Source organism: Biomphalaria glabrata, chromosome 1, assembly GCF_947242115.1.
Source record: "Biomphalaria glabrata chromosome 1, xgBioGlab47.1, whole genome shotgun sequence".
Taxonomy (NCBI): Eukaryota; Metazoa; Mollusca; class Gastropoda; family Planorbidae; genus Biomphalaria; species Biomphalaria glabrata.
In genome coordinates this window covers 35,581,906-35,603,275 of record NC_074711.1, presented here as the reverse complement: position 1 = coordinate 35,603,275, position 21,370 = coordinate 35,581,906, and the positions used below count along the sequence as shown (strand labels likewise).

Here is a 21,370-nt window from a genome sequence, read left to right as displayed (position 1 = left end):
TGGCATAGAAGAGGGTATCTGACTGCAGGCGGCTTCAGAACGAGATAGCTGGAGATTTTTTTATAAAGGCCGCGGGATACACAAAAGAAACTCCACTGCCAAGGACAGGCGTAGACAGCGAGCAGAGAATCTAAATCGACAACCGGCATATAATGGTTATGTTTTCGTTGAATGTGACAAACTATGTGGGTCGTAGCTGGGTCCTTAATCATCGGACTCGAAGACAAGGCTTGTATAAAGGCATCAAGAAAACCTGCTTCCAGATACCCCCTCCCCCCCCCCCTCCCCCATAGAGATTGGCCCGTAGCGCTCTGTTAATGCTATAAGCATGAAAGTTGCACTATAAAATAAGTTATTCAATTACTACAATGCAATTCATAAACCGTCATAACTTTTTCTTTTTTCTTTAAATAATGCACAGACTCTTACAAACATTTAGTAGATTAATTTATTATGGAAGTAATGGAACTGCGGAAGAAAAAAAAAATAAACAAAATTTGCAGGGGTATTGTTTAGTTGTTGTGTTTTGCGAGTTTGATTAATTGTTCACACTTTAATTGCGGAGAGCAGTGTAGGTGACTTTTACTTTATTGACAAGTCTAATAGAGCCTACAATAACATGGTACGCAAATGTTTAATTACGTCTATTGATTCATTAAAAGTTGTTCATGTTTGCAAAGAAATATTTGAATTTACTGCTGTAAGCCTGTAAGCATAGACTTATATATATATTAGGCTATATAGTAAAGTCACTATTGCGGAACAGTTTGCAGCTACTTTTAGTTTTGAATTTTTTGCTCCGTAATTGTTAGACCTATGGAAAAACTAAAAGTACCTAGGCGTTGCCCATCCATTTTCCGATAAAATGGACACATTGTTTAGTTTTTCAACACATATTTAAATTTAAAAATTCAACTCGACTGAGATATGGTCAGTCACAATTACGGAACAGGATTTTTTAAGAAGTCACAATTGCGGAACACGGTAAAAATGTCGGAACAAAGCCTATATAAAGTCTTATATAATACTTGAACTCCTTACTCTTTACATTTTTTTTTTAATTAAAGCTAAAGACACACATTATATCTAAGACTCACATTTTAGATTCTTTACCTCTTCTTTAATTGTAATTGACGTCACACTACTCTGATTTTCCTTACAAGGTGTATTTTCCACATTCTTTTTTGTTATATTAATATTATATAGGTCTATATGATATTTGATATTATGATTTGTCTACTTTTTTCTGGACGTCTGGTAATCATAAATTCTATATTATATCTAATATTATTCACTAAATGTTTTTAAATTTATGTATACTAATGCAAACTCATATTTAAATTCCGAAAATCCAAATCACTATGTAAATATTAAGCTAAATGCGCAGGTCAAATGAATAACATCTATAGTGTTCCACAATTGTGACTATCTTTAAAAAGGTAAAACCTGGGTAAATACCTCCCAATTTTTTAAAAATTGAATTCCAGAAAGATAGCTACGAAATTACGTTTTTTCACATCCATTTATAAACCGAAAATTAGGTGTATCATGCAGGTGATGGCTCATTATCATTTTTAAAAAGCCTTAAGCCTTGACCTATGCGGTTCTCCTGGTACGTGAAAAATAATGGACGATTCCAGGTCTGTCAACTTTAACCTGGAGTCAAAATTAATTTTCTGCTGTTAAAGGAAAACCTGTATATCGAAAATGTAGAGAAATGGACCATGCGCAGTAGGCTACCGTTAGAGTAGTTTAGCAGAAAATTTCAAAATAAAGTCGATTTTAACTAATTTCGACGAGCTGCTCCGCAAACATGCCTGTTCCGCAATAGTGGCTCTACTCTATCTAGACTTAGACTGGACATGGAGATCTTGTAACACTAAAAAAAATGTTGTTTTTTTAAAGTTGAAACAAGGCGTTGTTTTGTAAAGTAGTTAAAAGGAGTAAAGTGTTTTTTTCCAACCCTAACCTATGTAATATATAATTCAATTTTTTGCAATTTTTACATACATAATCTAGAAAGATCTAAGTAATCAATCTATTTAAATGTACATAAGATGATTAAAATCAACAGACATGAATTTAATTATTTCGATCTAGGATTTTTGAAACATTAAATGGCTTTGTTTCATATGTTTGCGTGAATATATAGTTCTGTGATTAATAGCCCATTCTAAAGAAAATCCGAGATATGTTTCTAAACTTTGAAAACTAAAGATCATTATTTTTCTAAGACAGAAAAGATTGATTGGTGCCAGTGGCGTCACTAGGGGGTGCGGGCCGCACCGGGTGACACCCACCACGGGGTGACTCCTAGATGGGAAAAATGCACTTTTCCAAAATGCAACCATCACTGCTCAGCCTCTTTTCAATCCTCTACGTCTCGAAGCATAGTTGGTCGTTGGGACAATGATTGTATTAAGTAGATGGATTTTAATCTTCAGGCTAATTGATTTGTTTGTTCAGATAGGCCGTACTTTTTGAAAAACGGTTCCTGCTTTCCCATTCGACATGCAACGCAATGATATGCAACTCCGTTGCTTGTGATAACACTGCCTAAAAAGGTTAACATTTCTATTTGTTTAAGATCATTAGGACCAATGTTGATGGAGGTACTAGGCAACATGCATCCAATATGCATAACTTTGAGGGTGTCTTTATCCATCTTCTCGTGTAGCCTATACATTTAATTGTATTTCAAAGTAATGCTATGTCGTTTGCAAAATCCAACTCGGTTTTACAAAATACAAAAAATCTATCATATTATATATGCTTTAAATTAAATTCTTACATCGAGTTGCCCCACCCTTATTCTTTAATGCCAAATGCAATCATTAGCAGAAATTATAAAAAGGAGCGAGAATTATCTTATCTTATATAATACAGACGTTACTTCAAAAAGAAGATGATTAAGTCCTACGCGTCATGCATTCAGTCATGCATATTAACCAATGACTTAGATTAATCATTTTCACTCTACCGCCCCTCCCCTTTCCAGACAGAGTTTATGTAATTTTACATGAATTTATTATAATTTTTTAAAGAAATACTTTGTTTTGGAAAAGTTAGAATTCAAACAAAATTTTTCAGTAAAAGAGTCACGATTAAGATGAGTTCTAGACCCAGATAATCTTTTCCTAGTCGCCTTCTTCCAACCTTTACTCAATCTGATATTTTGGGACTATAACTCACAATTTATGCTTGAATTTTATTGCATATTATTTATCGAATTGTTTTTATCCCGCTTCGCCCCAAACTCCACAGAGGTGGCTTACAGCGCTACCCCAAACCACCAAGCTATCAAGAGAAAGGCCTCACGTTGATGCATAGGGTTAGGGTTTACTGGGCGTTAGGGTTAGGGTTTGGAAAAAAAATCGCTCTCCCCCCCCCCCACCTCCAAAGTTCTGGATCCGCTAGTGGTGAAAGATTTACATGGACTTACAACCACATGACTCATGAAACAAGGTTCTGAATAAGAAGAACGAATAAAAGTCGATTAAATCGCATTCGAACAATGGCATCAGAAGGCTAGGTTTTATCTTACCATTGAATGATGTTTGGTCAAACTAAAAGATAAAAGTGCATCTAAACTGCTTTAGCCATCAACTAAGAATAACAACCAATCATTTTCAAATATATCACTTCTGCATATATCACCAGATACTCATAGGCTATACGAGAAGAAAGTAAAATGGAATAAATAAATAAAACAAACGTTGTGTTACATTAACCGTATGATATCAACTCTACCATAAGTTCTTAACCTTCACAAATTTTACATCCATCAACAAACCGTCTGGTAACAGACTGATATCTGCATCTTCTCGTGACAACCTCTGATAAAAGTGGAATAATCATGCAAAACAAACAAAAGTATTTTTTTTTAATCCTTAAAACTTATCTAATAGGAAGAACTCCGCACTTACAAATATAGGCCTATCACTCTGAATGTAAAAGTTATTTCCTTTTTATAAATATTAAACAAATGTATCAATTGACTAATTGGTTCGTTGTTTAATTGAGAGGCAACGTGTTTTTGTTTTGTTAGGTACAATAAATAATTGTTTAAAGTTTCGAACATAGACTTATATATTATATAGTATATATGTATATAGGCCTAAGTCTATGATTTCGACTTGATCCGAGAATGGGTGTGAGAGAAATAATGTGTTAACCTTTTCACCAGACAGACAGACAGACAGAGTGGGCTGGTATAACTTCACATAAGCTTTGCAAAAAGGTATCCCAACAAACAAACAAAAATGTTAAGAGCAAGCCTTTCTTATAATTACCAAGTCTTGTAAAGTTGTAAGAACTGGTCACGAGAAATGAAATAAATAGATTTTATTAAACATTCATTATATTTACCAGATATCTGCACGGCTATATGAGTATTATAAAAAAAAAAGGACATTATGACATATATATGAGGAGGACATTATGAAATAACGGGACACGTAAAACTAAAACTTAATAAACTAGGTCTAGGTTTACAAATTTATTCAGTGAAACATGTCAGTGAGTTTAAAGCTGCAAAAAATACTAATTTAAGTATCATATTTCTTTGACAAATACAGGCTATTTTTCGCAGAAATTCACATTTCGTGCAAGTTCTAGACCTAAAATAATATAGATATAGATATGTAGATCTAGATCTATCTATATATGGCATCTAGATCTAGATCTATGTCTATTATTTAGACAGTCACAATGTACATAGACATAGAAATATATATATAGGTCTGTGGGTTAACACTAGATCTGTTGGTATTGTAAAAACGAAACGGGATGTGATTTCCGACACCAGGTAAGAATGACGGGAACAAAAAGGAACACAGCCAATCAAATAATATTTCTCATGCGCCCAGTTTAAAAGACTAACATTGTCAACAATGGTGGATTGAACGAAATATAATATTTGGGTTTTGATAATCTATTTTAAAGTAGTAATTAATAAGAAAAATTAAGATGGACGGAATTGGGTAAGTATTTAGTTTTGTTGTGTATTGAATTTTTAACTCAAAAGCATAAACAGTCAGAGGTTAGACTAGATGATAGTCTAGATCGTTAACAGTCAATTTTTTATTGTGAACTGAAATGTAAATGTGAGTCATGTGACGATGCCGATGGATCATCAATTTCAAATGATCAATCATGGATGGCTCGATAACTCAATGCAATGTGAATGATTGAATGAATCAATTGTCACTAGTGTCTATACTCTGTCTATAGTGACTTTTTTTTACTAGACTATTAAGTGACTTGAATATGAATATATTAGATTTCATTTTGATTTAAATTAGATTATGATTAGATGTAGAGTGACTAGAGTTAGAGTCTAGATTCTAGATCTAGAATCTATCAAGTTTATTTTAGTTTTAGATCTAGATCTACAATGACTACATGTATACTTCTTCCCCAGTGGGGAGTGCTATTACTTTATAATTTATTAGAGCATGGAATGGGTTGCCTGTCTGAGGCTGAGCTAGCCAGGAAAAACCAGGGCAGAATTTATTTAAGCCAATGGTTAACATGCATTCTTTTTTGAAGTAACCGTAACGTCTGTATTATATAAGTATAAGATAAGATGTTTTGGATGTTCTTTCAGAGTTGAAGATAGTTTACTTCCTAGTCCAGACGACGGGGGATGGGAGTAGGCAGGGTTTGAACCCGAGACCATCGATAAATCTGAATGACAGTCCAGCGCGCAAACCGCATGACCAGGCAACTATCCAGAGTCTAGATTATAGATTTAATAGTTAAATCTATTCTATGAAATCTATGACTATCGAATAGTGGCCTAACTCATTACATTGATTGTCATGAATGAATGACAGTTCACTCACTCAGAATCAGATAAAATTAAAAGTAAAAAATATAAAAAGAGTAAAGAAAGACAAATTGAAATTCACTAATCCTACTGTCTACTCTTATGTCTTATCTATGGATCTAATAAAATCTAATTATTCTAACCCAATAATTTAAATTTTAAATAAAATAAAATTAGATTAAACATGATACACAACTGAGTGTACTCTGAGTCAAATAAAATGAAATATAAAATATCTAGACTAGTCTAGATCTAATCAAATCTAATGATTCTAATCTTGAAATAGATTTAGTCTCTAAAGTATGACTTGACTTCTAAGATTATTGATGTTTCTAGACTCTAGAGTAAAGTCTAGAGATCTAGATCTAGATTTAATAGAGTTTTATAGAGTCTTTGAGTATGAATAGATTCCTAGATCTAGTGAAATCTTGTCACAATCTAGTGACCAGTCTAGATGTATATAATTTAATCAATGTGATGGTAGTTCTAAATCTAGACTAGATGTCAATGATGACTCAAGGGTGGATAGAATATTATAGTCAATATATACTTATAGATCTTAGTCTTAGATTTAAATTATTCTAAATCTAGAACATAATTAAGAAATTATAAATCTACTACTATATAGTAGATCTAATCTATGAGTCTAGTAAATAGAATTAGTTGATTTAGTATCAATCATTATAATCATAAAATGCGGCGATAGAGTGTAAGTGAAATATATCTAGAATTCTTTATTATTCATAATATCTCTAAGTCTACTAGCTTATATTATTTACCAGCGCTTCTATGCTATGTATAGAGCTATGTTTATTTTGCCTGGAACACTTTTAAACCCATCAATGAAATGACATCCTCCCCCACCCCCAATACAATTTTCTGCCCCTTTAATTTAGTGTCCTTTTTTTTTTTTTTTTTTTTTTCCTATAAACAAAGGGCATAACTAGTTAACTTGATCTATATTTGTACACTTTTAAATTCATCAATAAACGGGCCTGCATTACAATGCTACAACTTAGATGACACAATTTTCTAGACCTCAAATTCTATAATATACAAGTCCCTTGATTTTTGTCTCTTTCATCCTTCAATCTAATGGTCCACAAACCTCCATTCTTAGGCCCATCAGTTCTAGCCTTCTTGTCTGCCTGGTTTATAATACCACACACAATACACAATTTTTAAATGAAACATCTCTCATCCAGCAACACACTTTTATTAGGCCCTTGTATCTTCTAATGGAAGACTGACTATTCACAGACACAAACTAACAAACCATAAGCTTCTTAGGCGACTTAGGCCCCTGAATTCCACAAAAACAAAATTTAAAAAAACACATATAGTTGTCCAAGGTTAGTTAAAAAAGAATAGGTAAAAATTTCGTATTTTATTGTCGACAGCATGTGTGAGAATTAGTGATTATTTATGAAATAATGAAAATTATTTCTTTTTTGTAGTGATGTTATTGGTGATTATAATGTAATTGAAACATTTGATAATTTCAACACTGAGGTAGCCTAGTGACACTGGTACTTTTACATGGAATGTATCTGGAAGGTTAACAAACTTGTATGAGAGCTATAAGGCTGTATATGTTTCTTGTCAGGATATTATGGGGAGAGTAGTAGTCCTTTTTGCCCTGATCCACATACTTTCTCTTTGACTACTTTTAAGACATTCTAAAAGCCACAGTTTTTATAAGTCCTTCAGAATATGTTAAGAAAATAAAGATTTCTTTTTTAGTTTTATCCACAAAGCACATACATATACAAAGCAGGTGAATTAAACATCTGCCACAAAGTAGCTTATTAATTATCTAGTTTAAATATTTAAAGATTATTTAAAAGATTCGCCTTTTAAGATTATCTATGCTGGAAATGACCATACCCTAACAAAATCTTATTTATCTTATTTAAAGATTAAGTATAATCCTAATTGATATTTGTTTTGTAGGAATTCCAGTCCATGCAAAGAACAGTTGCGCTTTGCTTTGAACAAAGTAACAGATAATGCTGTACAAGCACTTTGTCATATTTGGGACAAAATGGGAATAGATGACAATCAGAAAAGTAACAGAGGTGATATAGCAGTTACACATGTGAAGAATCTCATGCAAGATATGGTGAAAGAGGAAGAACTTTTGATGAACAAGCTGGAGCGAGCCATTGAGGACTGTACAGAAAAACTAAGCTCACTTTGTGAAGAATTATCTCTTCCATTTGTCAAGGTAATCTATTTTTTTCAAGCATTTGTCAAATAATTAGTTTGTAAAAAGCATATTTTGTAGGAGCCTGTACACATAATTTCAGAATTGTTTTTCAAATGATGATATTGAGATTTTGATAATTATATCATACAATAAAATGTTTACTACTGCAACTTGTAATACTATATACCTACAATATGGGATTTTTTCACATTTTGATACATTCTTAATTAAAAATTAATATTTTTAATTCAAAGAGTGTAGAGTAATGTAACCACAATAAAAATAAAGTGTCTTAAGTGTTTCTCCCTCACCTAAAGGTGTGCCAAGCTGCCAACTCTGGTTATATTAAAGGCATGACAACAGCTGAAGATTCTGCTTTTATATCTTACTTCTGTATATTTATTTGTTTGAAAGTTCCATGCTGTAAAAAAAAATATTTTTAAGAATTCTAACACTTAATAATCTCACTTAATATTTGTACAATAAACCATTGATGTTTTCACTTAAATACTTCCAGCTCCCAGCGACAATAACCATGGTACAGAGAGAAAAAATTCTGCGTTCAAAAGTAGAAATAATGACCAAAGAAAAGAATGAAAGGCTTGCAAAGTACAAAGATTTATATACTGTTGACCAAAAACTGAGTACTTTGATGCATACTACCTCTTATTACATACCTACTGGTGTTGTGCCTTCATTAGAGCAACTTAAGGAAATGGAAATACATGTGAATAATTTAAAAGCTGAAAAGGTATGGTTCTTGAAAGTGTAAATTAAAGTTGTCAAGTTTTCTAACTAGATTCTAAACTATTTTTTTATGGACTGATATTTTTAATGCAAGCTAATATTTGCATTGCACAGTAGTCTGAGTAAAAGTAAACTAAATGTTGACAACAATTATTTGGTTTGTTGCTCACACAGTGTAACTTTTTAGGGTTTTGAATAGTTTGTATTTTCATTTTTGTCTTTATTTTTTTCCTCATTACAGGAAAAACGTCACAGTGAATTTATTTCAAACAAAGCCAAAATTCTTGAACTGTATAGAATCATGGAAACTGATCCAGATACTTCATTTGGAAGAGATCTAATTTGTGAAGATGATGATAGCTTTGATCTCTCCATACAGAATTTGGAAACGTTAAGGGCATTATATGAGAAGGTTATATCTTTTAAAGAATCAAGTTTACTTTCTAATGTATTGATTTATATAGGAATATTCAGTCTTTTATTATGTTGTCTGTCCAGTATTCATTACTAGAGTTGTTCAGTGTTTGTAGAGCAAATCTTAAACCTGAAATCCCTCTTATGAAAAGTTTTTATTTAATACTCTTGTCTCTCATTAAAATTTGACCAGATTGCTAGAAATTTTTCCATTTTAATATATTTTATTTTAAAGATTTTTACTGGATAATAAAAAAAAAATGTCTAACCTTTTAATAGCATGCAGCATATCAGCCGTCCCCTTATAAATTACATCTACTTATCTATTACAACTTTCGAGGAGGGGCGGGTGAATTATTTTCAGTACATTTGTGTTTGTTTTCTGTAAGGGGTTAATCATAATTCAAACAATGGTTGTAGTAGACATTCATTTGTGAGAATTCAGTCATGGGTATCTTTGTTATCCTATCTCCCACTAGGATTGAACAGTGACCCTCTATTTGGTAGCCCAATGTGTAATTATATCTCTTTGGTTGACATTTAGTCTGCATAATCCTTAAAACATTCATCTTTATTGTTAAAATCTTTATCATCTATGTTTTTTGTTGTTGTTTTTTCAGCTTGTAAAAGAGGACATGAGAATGAAAGAAGAAGCTGATGACCTCAGAGACAAATTGAGAAGCTTGTGGAATAGATTGGAGACCTCTGACATTGACAGAGAAGAATTTGAAATTCAAAATGAAGGTCATGGGTCAAGAGTTATTTCCAACTTGAAGACACAGATTGCAGCTTGTGAGAAACAAAAACTACAGAATTTACAGAGGTTCATCAGCGGTATCAGAAAGGAACTTGCATTATGGTGGACAAAATGTTATTTCAGTAAAGAACAACGAGATAAATTTACAGGCTACAACAAAGGTGATTTTTATGTTGTTTAATACCATTCATAGTTAATATGAATTACCTATACCTATCCCTTAGACTGTTGGCTTAGTCAGAACCATTCTTTTATGTTGTCCTCCCATCGCTTTCTGTCTGCCTCTTCTTTTTCCTGGTACTGTTCCCTGAAAGGTCTTTGCGAGCCCCAAAGATCTTGTAATTTGGCTAATGTGAATTAGATTAGCAATATTTTCCTAATAAATATGTTATCTTATTTTCTATAGATGAGTGCTCTGAAGAACTATTGGAAGCGCATGAAAAAGAACTCGAAAAAATCAAACAGTTCTATAATTCCAACCGAGAAATTTTTGAATTAATAGCTCGCCGTGAGGAATTGTTTAAGAGCATGATTGAATTTGAAGTTAGTACTTTTTTTAATATCATACTGTCAGCCCAGTACTTTTTTTAATATCATACTGTCAGCCCCTTTGAAAGATTTACAAAGATAGTACAGCTAATTTTATTAATAGAAATTGGTTTACCGAACATAGATATTGATTTAAAAAAATATGTGTGTGTTTAATAAATATTTGAACACAGGAAAAGGCCAGTGACCCAAACAGATTCTTTAATGACAGAGGTGGTAAATTATTGCAAGAAGAAAAGGCCAGGAAAAAACTAATGAAAGAGCTGCCCAAGGTGTGTTAATGATTTATGGTTTCTAGGTTTACATTTGAAACTTATCATTGGAAAACTGTTTATAAAGCTTTATTATAAATAAAACAGCTTATCTTTACCTATCTATAGCTGTTCTAGAGTATTTAATATAAAATAGGTTAGTGTATATTAAGAGAAAAAAAAATGTACATCAAATTGAGTTAGAAAGTTGCTAAATGAATTTATCTTTAATTTTCTTTAATTTAAAGGTTGAGGAAGAGGTCACAGAAGCCATTTTTAAGTGGCAAAAAGATAATAATAAAGAATTTCTAATTAATGGCAAATCATTCCCAGACTACATAGAGCATCAATGGAAAGAATTTCATCTTCAAAAAGAACAACAAAAACAGTCCAGGGTAAGAAATGTTTTAGTTCGTTGTGTTTAGCTGTATTATCTTCTCTTGTCATACAATTAAAAGGTTCACATGAAAAAAAAAAACATGTAGTAATGGACTTTCAATAAAAGCATAAACATAATTTGGAAACCTTGGTTCATTATAGCATGCTATCAAAAGAACAGCAGAAGAGGTAGTTGGATTTAAACAAAAGAACGAGAAAATAGGGTGGTATGATGATGAATGCAGACAAACTATAGAAGAGAAGAACAATGCCCGAATGATAATGCTACAGAGAGAAACCAGGAACACTAGACAGCAATACAATGAAGCAAGAAGAAGGGCCACAAAAGTTGTAAGAAAGAAAAAACGGGAATGGGAAAAGTCCAAGATCACTAAAATTGAGGAACTAGCAAAGGAGGGAGACATGAGAGGAATGTATATGAAAATTAAAGATGAAAAGAACGGATTTCAAGCTAGATCACACATGTGTGAGAACAAAGATGGTCAGCTTATTACAGAAAACAGCAGGGTCATTGAGAGATGGGCTGAATACTTTGAGGAGATCCTAAATACCACTGAAGATGGAGACAATGGAGAATATGAACTGCCGCATGGGGGACCAGATCCCTTAGTGAACCCTCCAACACTCATTGAAACATCAGAAATAATTAGGACCATGAAGAATCACAAAGCACCAGGAGAGGACCAAATCACAGCAGAACTAATTAAATATGGAGGGAAAGACTTACATTCCCAAATACACAGACTAATATCAAGAATTTGGGAAGAAGAAGTAATACCAACAGAATGGGAAACGGCTCTTATAACCCCAATACACAAAAAAGGATCCAAGTTAAAGTGCTGTAATTACAGAGGAATCTCTCTACTAAATGTGACTTATAAGATACTGTCTAGGCTTATAACTAAGAGACTTGGAAAATATTCAGAAGAAATCTTAGGTGACTACCAATGTGGTTTCAGACCCAACAAATCCACAACCGACCACATCTTCACACTAAGATGTATACTAGAAAAATGCCATGAATACAACATACCAATCCACCAACTCTTTATAGACTATAAAATGGCTTATGACAGTATCAGAAGGAAATACCTATATGACACACTACATGATTTTGGAATACCCAATAAGCTGACAAGACTTATACATATGACATTAAACAACTCAAAAAGCAAAGTCATAATACAAGGAGAACACTCACGGGAATTTAGGATTAAACGAGGATTAAGACAAGGAGACGCACTTTCCTGCATGCTTTTCAACTTAACACTGGAGAGGGTTATAAGAAATATACACATAAACACAAGGGGAACTATTACTAACTACTTCAGGAGAGAAAACATGGGTCCACAACCAACAGGGACGATATACAGCCAACCTCTACAATACCTTGCTTATGCCGATGACATTGCCTTATTGGGTAAAGAAACCTCTGACATCGCTAGAGCCTTCATACAACTAGAAGAAGCATCTCGACCAGCAGGACTTGAGGTCAATGACAGTAAAACCAAGTACATCACAATGACAAGAGACAATCAAACAGAGGGAAAAAATATCAAAATCAAAGACCACGAATTTGAAAACGTCCAAACTTTCAAATATCTAGGAAGTACTATTAATTTCAAAAATGACCTAGTAACAGAAATAAAGGAAAGAATAGCAGCAGGCAACAGGGCATTTTATAGCACCCACCATCTACTTAAGAGCAAAATGATTTCAAGTAAAACCAAGAAAATAATATACAAAACTATAATAAGACCAGCAGCAATGTATGGAAGTGAGACCTGGACACTGACAAAGACATCTGAAAATTTACTTAACACTTGGGAAAGAAAAATCCTTAGGAAAATCTATGGTGCCATACAGGATGAAACAGGGTGGAGGACACGCACTAACCATGAGTTATATCAATTATATGAAGACCCACCAATAGTGAACGAAATAAAAAAGAACAGACTACGTTGGGCAGGTCACCTTGAAAGAATGTCAGACAACAGAGGGGCGAAAATCGTATACAGGCAAAAACCAAAAGGCAGGCGACTCAAAGGCAGACCCCGAATGCGATGGATAGATGACGTGGAAGCAGATCTGAAGCAGCTTGGGGTTAGGGCGTGGAGACGAAAGGCCCAGGAGAGATCTGAATGGAAGGATGTGTTAATGCAGGCCAGAGCCCTCCATGGGCTGTAGCGCCACTGGGATGGATGGTTCATTATAGCTAGCACCACTACTTTATGTTGGCCTACTAGAAAGATGAAGTTTTTGTGCTGGCTGTAGGTTTTTATAAATGTTGAATATGTGCTTTACAACTTTAAATTTAAAAAAAAAAGAAAACATTTCCTCAGCAAAAGGCCAGAGCCAAACAAACGCAAGATGAAATGTTGTATGGAAGTAAATGTGCCTCACAGACGCCTAACAAAAGGAGAGTACCAACAATAACTACACCCATGCGGACACCTTTGAAAGCTAGAAAGGTTTGTCTCTTGCATGTTATTGTATTTTTAAGTAGATTGTGATAGTCATTTTTTAAACTTTCTTACTGGTCCTACTTGTGTGCAAGCCAAAGATGGAAGCAAGGTAGTTAGCAAGATACTTTTTTACAGTTTTATTTTGTTAATGATATGTGCTATGGTTAATTTTGTTAAATCCATATATTTACATCATTAATCATTTTTTTCTGTTGTAATACCTGAAACAATTTAGGATGTTACAAGTTCGACTCTGTCTGTCAAAGTGAAAGTTCAGTGCAAAGGGGTGAATTTGTTTTAAAATAATGTTCTGACAGTTGAGTTGGTTGCTTAACCATTTGTGTGTTGTTTTTTATTCTAACATTTTAATAATAATCAATATTTGTTTGGCAACAGCTGAATGATATGACTAAGACTCCTAACACTACTAGCAAGTTGCCTAATTATACTACAAGTGTCATGATCCATTCCCCATTCGGCCGGCAGCCACTCTACACACCTAAGGTACACAGTGATTTTTTTTTTTCAGTCCATCTTTTTTTTTAATTTATACAATTATCTAAAAAAAAAAAAAAAAATTTTTTTTTTTTACTGACAATCTCAGATCCGAGATAAAAATATAGAACATGTTAATAATAAACACAAAGCTAATTTTGTTGACGATTGCATCTTCAAGTATTAACTAGTACAGTAGTTAATAAGAAATATGATTGAAAAGTGTGAAAAATGTGTTGTTGAGTAGGAATGGAAAAAGTAGATTTTATATAAATATGACTTATCTGCAGTGTTGTCATTGCATTGTTTTAATGCACTAGATAGATATCTTTAGGGTGTACTATTATAATGAATGGAGAGATCCGGTGCTACTTTCAGATGTCCCTGAGATGTGCAATTTTCCTATAAATTAGTTTGTAAAATGTTTTACATGTTTCGATTGTTCGGATTTGAAGACAATTACATCCTAACCCAAACCCCATGTATTCTGACGGGGGTAGTCAGCTGGCAGGTTTCGAAACCGGGACCGTCAAGACCACCTACCATAGTGCAGAGTGTGTACCACACGACCAGTTATCAACATGTTTTTATTGCTTTTGCTATTCAACAGTAAATTCTTAAATATTATCAACTGGGTGGTCTATAAATGTTTTAGGGTTCATTCCCTTGATTGTTTACCACAGAATTTTTAAAGTTTTTTTTTTGTTTGCGCACATTAACTTACATATTTGTTAAATGTACTGGTGCTTAATGAATGTAATGTTTTTCTCAGACTAAAACAATATATGTTCTTATGATATGATATTGTTAAAACTCAGCATGCTCAGTGTTTAGACACTGTATAAAATATTAGAAAATCTTAATTGTGTTCATAAGTCCCATAAAACAAAAGCTATGACAATTAACAATGTGGACATATAAAAAAAAATGTTATAAAATTATTACAATTAACTCAATTTAAATAAATTACCTATGATCATAAAATAAATGACTTATCATTGAATTTAAAAAATATATTTACACTGAAAATAAAATCTGGTGTTGATTTTGGCTGTGTCCGAGTATGCAGTAATTGTAAGATTGGTCCAAGTTCTATGTGTATATCAAGACCACATTATATAATATATAAGCAAAGCTATTTAACTAGATTATACTTTTGTTTGTAAGATGCTAAATTTTTTTCTATTTTTATGTATTTTATTTTTTTGCATGTGGCATTCTACACATATCATTGGACATTTTTTGTAAACTTTTTTGATTCAATGATAATGCAACATTGTTTCTAATGAAAACTAATAAGTTTTGACTCATTCAATATACTGTTATTATTTCTTTAACAAATACCTTTAAGAAAGGGGGATTTTTTTTTATTATTGTTTTTTTGTGTTTATAGACACCATTGAACACCTCTTCCAAAAAGAAGAGACGATCTGTGAGGCTCATGAAAAAAGCATATACTGAACGTAAAGCTAATAACAGCCGTCGTAGGTCTAAAGAAGTTTTTTCACACACGATGGTAAGCAGCGAAGAAAATGGCTCCTCTACACTGGGCTCTCACGGATCTTACCATGATTTTGCTGTACGCTGCTTTTTTTTTAGTTAAAGTTATAGTTTTTGTTTTGTTTGTTTATTTAACATAGCACACATATATCATATCTTATGATTTCAAAAAGCTTGAGGAGAATGGTTATGGTTGATTTATGAGGAAATCAAGTTATGATCAGATTTAGTGCTACTTAATTAATTCTAACAAATGTTTGAAAATATTTGTCCCTAAAACAAATCTTAGATCTTGTTTCAAAGTAAGGCTTTTGAATTAAAATTAGAACAAAATTGTTGTCAACTTAACTTTCAATGTCTCTTTGAAAGCATTAGTGATACAATTAATTTGTTTTAAAAATGAAAATTCACCTAGGATTTCGTAAACTTACTGATTCAGATTTTTTTTTTTATTATAAGATATCAGTCTTTTTTTTTTTATCCTCTATTAGAAATTTGTGAGTGTCTCCAAAACTTCGTCACCAAGTATTGAGACTCAGTAGGGGATAAATGGTAACATTTGCATTCTTTACCCAACTGTCTAAATGTTTCTAATGAAGGTGCTATGTCCACTCTGACCTTTTTTTTTTTTTTTTTCACCCTTTGGAGTTGTAATAGTAAACATTTTACCATTTTGTATTTAAATGCTTAGAAACATTTATATTTAATAAATTAGAAAATTCTTGACATCTATAAAAAAAAAAAAAACTGGGTTCTTTGAGATTTTGTTTTTAAGTTAGGCATGCGTCACTTTCCTCAACAATACTGAAAGAGAAACTACATTTAACCAATCGTATCGCTTCATTCTTACAGTAGCTGTTAGGCTTAGTGACAGCCTAGTCCAGAGCTATGGTACAGTTATATAGAGAGAGATCTAAAAGCATTAGGATAACCAACTCGATAAAAAAGTAACATTTTCATCTAAGTCCCTCCCTGTCCTAAAAAGTAAATAGATCGTGTGTCTGACTGATTCTAACAAAGTGGTCAGTGTAAGGGTAGTCTAGACTATGTGTAGTTTGTCATGACAAGACAACCAAGCGATAGTGTTAGTGTGTGTTGAGTGGTCAGGCAAGAAAATACACACCGCCATGGTTAGTCAAGCTACTTTCAACACGCATTTTTTTCTTTGCTTACAATATCTAGATCCAACTGCATAAACGAAGATATTATTTTTTTTTTACGAGAATGTAAACTTTACTGCATGGTCTCCAGTTATACAATAGATTAAATTAATAGGTTAGTGTGACGTCACATAGAAACCCGATAAAAATCTGATCGTTTTGGATACGCAGAAAAAAATTCAGGAAAACATCAATTACAAAGTTATTATTTTAAATTTTTAAAAAAGAATAATATATTCACTATCTGTAAATCAAAATACATATTATATCAAAATTTGTCAAAACCATCGGAGTTTCCCTTTAAATATAATGAGAAGATAGACGTGTGTGTTCAACAGGGTTTTTACAGCTCTTTTTTTTTTTTTAACTATTCCTTTGATTAGCTTATTCAGGAACCTGGATTACGAATCTCAAAAACAGCTGTAATGATTTTCCTAGAAATTTAACAATTTATATATATCTTTGAAAAAAAAATTACAAGCATATTGCTACACAATGAAAACTCTCGTTTGACCATTATAATTTTTCAAAATATCATCTTACAATGAAATATGGTTATTTTGAATACATGTTATTGGTAATTCCCTCATGTGATCAGTACTGGTTAAGAGTGAAATAGATAAATAGACTGAAGAGCACACTGTCAAGGTAGAAATCATTAGCTGGACTGCTAGAATTCATTTGTGACAATATACATATGTATATCATACTTATAAATAAATTTTATCAATACTATATCTCTTATCAAGTATTTAAGTACATGCTTAATATTTATTTTTTGCTAAAAAAAAAAAAAATATTAAACACTTTTCATGTTTAACAAAGTCACTGCTTGTGTCACTATGTGACTATGGCCCTAAGAAAGAAAAGTGAAGATTGCCAATTAAGATTATTAAATATTTGGTTGCATTTTTTTTAGATATTTCATTAAGTTAAAGTTATAATCATATATCAGTACTGATAAACACATTACATAAGACTATATTAGTTTGTCAAAAACTTTATAATATGAATAAATATTTTATAAGAAGCGGCACATTTTTTTAAAGTTATTACGTTTCACACAGTACTAAAAGTCAATGTTACTGATTCTTCTTGGAAGTAACTAAAAATATTTTAATAAGTCAACCATGTAGGGATATGAAGTAAAATAACTCTAGATTTAATAATGCAGGTACTTTTTTTTAGTTACACTTTTGATTTTATTTAATATGTACTGAGACGCTTTTAAAAAAAATTGCAGCATAAGTTGATTTTGAGTAACTTTTGCTTTTTCTTTAGTGTTTCTAAAATAATTGATAAACAAACAAAATGTCCTTAGTTAATCATAAGAATTTACGAAATAATAATAATTTTTTTTTACTGATTCACCATTTATTTAAAAAATTGTTTCTAGCTGCATTAAAGAAATTATTGTTATACTCAGATGGTATTATTTTGATTTATTTCAGATTGGACTCAATCGTCCTAACTGTCGCAGTAGTGTTGTGCCTTCTGTTGATGTGTTAGTGACTAAATAAATATCCAGAGAACACAATGAGTATCTGGGCTGAGATGTCTGTGATTTGAATGAAATGATTTGACCAGAAAAACAGTTCAATTAATATTTTCTGTTTTAATACAACTCAAGTTTCTATCATTTTTAACTTGTTTATTCCAATGGGAACATGTATTATAATGTCACTATGTCATTAACTCTTGTCATCTGTCACTAATAAAAACTAATTTAGTTTCGGTATTGAAGCTTATGTATATTTTTGCTCTCTTTTATTTATTCAATTCTTGATCTGTAATTTTTTATTTTTTTTGGATAGAAGTCTTATCTGTGTGTGACAATGGCAAAATAAAATGGAGAAGAATCTTTGTTAATAAGTTGTTTTTCAGCATTTGATTTCTAATATTTACATAGACTTTTAGTTTTATATTTCATGTACATATAAAGAACTGCTGAATGCATATTAACTACTTATCCCATACATTTCAAGTGTCAGTTAGTGCTTGTAGTCATTTAGTTTTTATGAAAATTATATGTTTTGTACATCATACATACGTATATATAATTGTATATAACCTTGCTGCAAATTTAGACTAATAGTTTATTATTTCACAAATGTTAATAGCATAATTCACATAAAGGATATAAACTAAATTATTACCATGATTTGTAGTCCCAGAGGTTTGCTTTTATATTTAAAATTCAGTATTTACTATGATATTTAGTTGAGTAACCTTCAAAACAAATAATTTAAGAATTTGTGCTGACTAAATGTGTACTTGAGAATCATTATTAGAGCTTGGGGTAATATTTGAGTGAAATCAGCATTATAAATGATTTAAAAATTTAGTACCAGTGTCAAAGTCTAGTTGATTTGATAGCTTTAAAATCTATCTATTTTTAGACATTAGCTACTACAACAATAGTTTCTTTTATGACGTACATAAATAGCAAGACCAAAACAGAAAATCAAGACCTAGTTTAACCTACAAGCTCTCATGGCACCAGCCCAACTGTAGATATTTTCTTCCTTTGAGAGTTCATTTTGTCCAATAATGTCATGTTTATAGTCAAATGCATCAATTTTGTACTTTAAATTGAAATTTGATGCTTTTCGTCTAAAAGCAATAAAATGCATTTACCATTTTCAGTGTTTTTTTGTTTTTCAAATCTTATTTCTCCAACTTTTGATTCTCAGATCAATTGAAGCTTTGCACAATTTTTCAGTGTTTCTAACAAAACATGAATCAATTAAAAAAAACAGTTACATAGTGTAATTGATTTTGTTTGATATTGAAAGGGTAAATTAATCTTACAGTATTGAGATATATGGAAGTTTTTATTTATATTTTGCTTTTTTTTTGTTTTTTAATGCAGACGCATGTTGAAAAAAAAAATTCAGATGCATGAATAGGATTTTCAATATAACATTTATTTCATAAAAGCAATGTTATTATTTTATTACAACTCTTCTCTAATGAGGCACCACACATGATGTGATAGCTCTTTCCATTCCTGTTTCTACCTTGATGCATGGCAGCATCTGTGCCTGACCACTCCAAACCTCCTGTTGATTATAACCTTGGTCATGTGCATTGTTGTCCATCTTGAGTTTCCTCTGCCCTGACTGGTGAACTTAGTTAAGAAGGCCTTAAGCACTGTTGTGTTACCCCCTGCTAGATGAAGCAGTTTGCAAACTTAACATAATACATTTAATTTTAATGCAAATTGTAAATTTGAATGCTATCATTTAGATATTTATATGCAGTGTCTGAGATAAATATATTTATGTTTTCTTCTTCTCATCATTTAGTATAGATGGTTTTATTACAATAGCTTTCTTAGTTTTGACTGGCTAAACTTTAATTCCATTAGTTAAGGTAACTATCAAATGATATTCTAAATTTTACAAAAATTAAATCTTAACTTACGGAAGTCTTGTACACATTTTTTTCCACTTCTCATTCTTGGATCAAGTTGAAATCTTGCAAAATTATTCATTCTCAATGACAACACATGAATCAGTTAATCAATGAATTTAGTTCTATATAGAAAAAGTACTAAGCCAAGTGGAGATAAACCTTGCAATATTGAGATACATGGTAGCGATTGAACAGTGCCCTTCACTCAATAAAAGCTGTTTTATTTATTTTGTTTGTTTTTCAAATATAATTGAAGTTAACTAGCATGAACGGATACATATGTTGGTCTTTATTTTCAATATTGTTATTAAATATGCTTTAATTAAAACTCCATGTAATTAATCATCTAATGTCTAAGAGCTCTAGGAGTATATCTTCCTTTGCAGAATCTTATTTTTTTTTGGGAAAGGGGGGGGGTCATTCTTTGTTTCACATCAAAAAGGGATGACCTGAAGCTAAATTTCATAGAAATGTTGATTTTTTTTTTTAACACATTGCCTAGCTCTCCATATGACAAACTGACCATGTAGATGAGTCCACCAGACTTGATTAAAAACATCTGCTTTCAGACCTTTTCCATTGTTCTTTAAAGACTTCACTGAAAGTAGGTGAATCTGCTAAGATTGAAGACAAGTTTTAAAATAAAAGCCTACAATAAGGAAAAAAAATTCTTAAGCCTTTAGTTTACCCTCACTCTGCAGTCTTCTCAAAAGAAATTTTTAAAGCTTTGAAATGTGTTTCAGATAAAAGTATTGATTTCAAAGTGTTTTTTTGTTTTGTTTTTTTTTTGGGTGTACTCAAGCCATGTAATTTACATGTGTGGCACTATAATTACAAATATAATTTTTTTTTCTTTTAAAAAAGAAGTAATATTGATATCTTGTTTCAGACCTTGCTATTAAGTCAAGTGTATCAAATTGGCAATGTGTAAACTGCTAAGTTTTAGGAGTAGAAAAAAGTTAGGTACCCAGGACCCCCACATTTGGAAGCCAAGTGCTTAACCACTCAGCCACCCTAAGATTTAAAAGTAATAAACTGTAATTCAATTAGTTTACTAACACTGTATAAAGTACCTGGTACAATAATTTCATAATAAATGTGCCGAGACGTTTCTTTCAACAACTTCTGTGTCAAGAGTCAACCAAATCAACAATAGGCTGTCAGTCCCATGAGTTGT

The 21,370-nt window shown here is 31.8% G+C and overlaps 2 protein-coding genes across 6 annotated transcripts in view; one reads left to right on the top strand and one right to left on the bottom strand.

Moving 5' to 3' along the window:
* Positions 1-19,067, bottom strand: part of LOC106071386 (uncharacterized) — a 35,623-nt gene extending 16,556 nt beyond the window's left edge. Inside the window, exons 1-2 of the mRNA XM_056034207.1 lie at positions 18,933-19,067; positions 8,351-8,460 (exon numbers count right to left, since the gene is read on the bottom strand). The gene's annotated coding sequence lies outside the window, so the exon portion shown is untranslated. The remainder of the gene's footprint in view (positions 1-8,350; positions 8,461-18,932) is intronic.
* LOC106071394 (protein regulator of cytokinesis 1-like) lies at positions 4,826-19,417 on the top strand. Of its 5 annotated transcripts, XM_013231478.2 has the most exons (13): positions 4,826-4,982; positions 7,784-8,057; positions 8,557-8,790; positions 9,028-9,198; positions 9,821-10,118; positions 10,364-10,500; positions 10,680-10,778; positions 11,006-11,152; positions 13,484-13,627; positions 14,018-14,125; positions 15,510-15,695; positions 16,108-16,168; positions 18,228-19,417. In XM_013231478.2, exons 1-12 carry the CDS (start codon positions 4,969-4,971, stop codon positions 16,156-16,158), a joined length of 1,863 nt encoding a protein of 620 aa, XP_013086932.2. In that variant the 5' UTR covers positions 4,826-4,968; the 3' UTR covers positions 16,159-16,168; positions 18,228-19,417. The 5 variants fall into 5 exon arrangements, with proteins under 5 accessions (XP_013086932.2, XP_013086931.2, XP_013086930.2 ...); XM_013231477.2 differs by lacking the exon at positions 16,108-16,168 and having other exon boundaries at positions 13,499-13,627; XM_013231476.2 differs by lacking the exon at positions 16,108-16,168.
* The last annotated feature ends 1,953 nt before the right edge of the window (positions 19,418-21,370 follow it).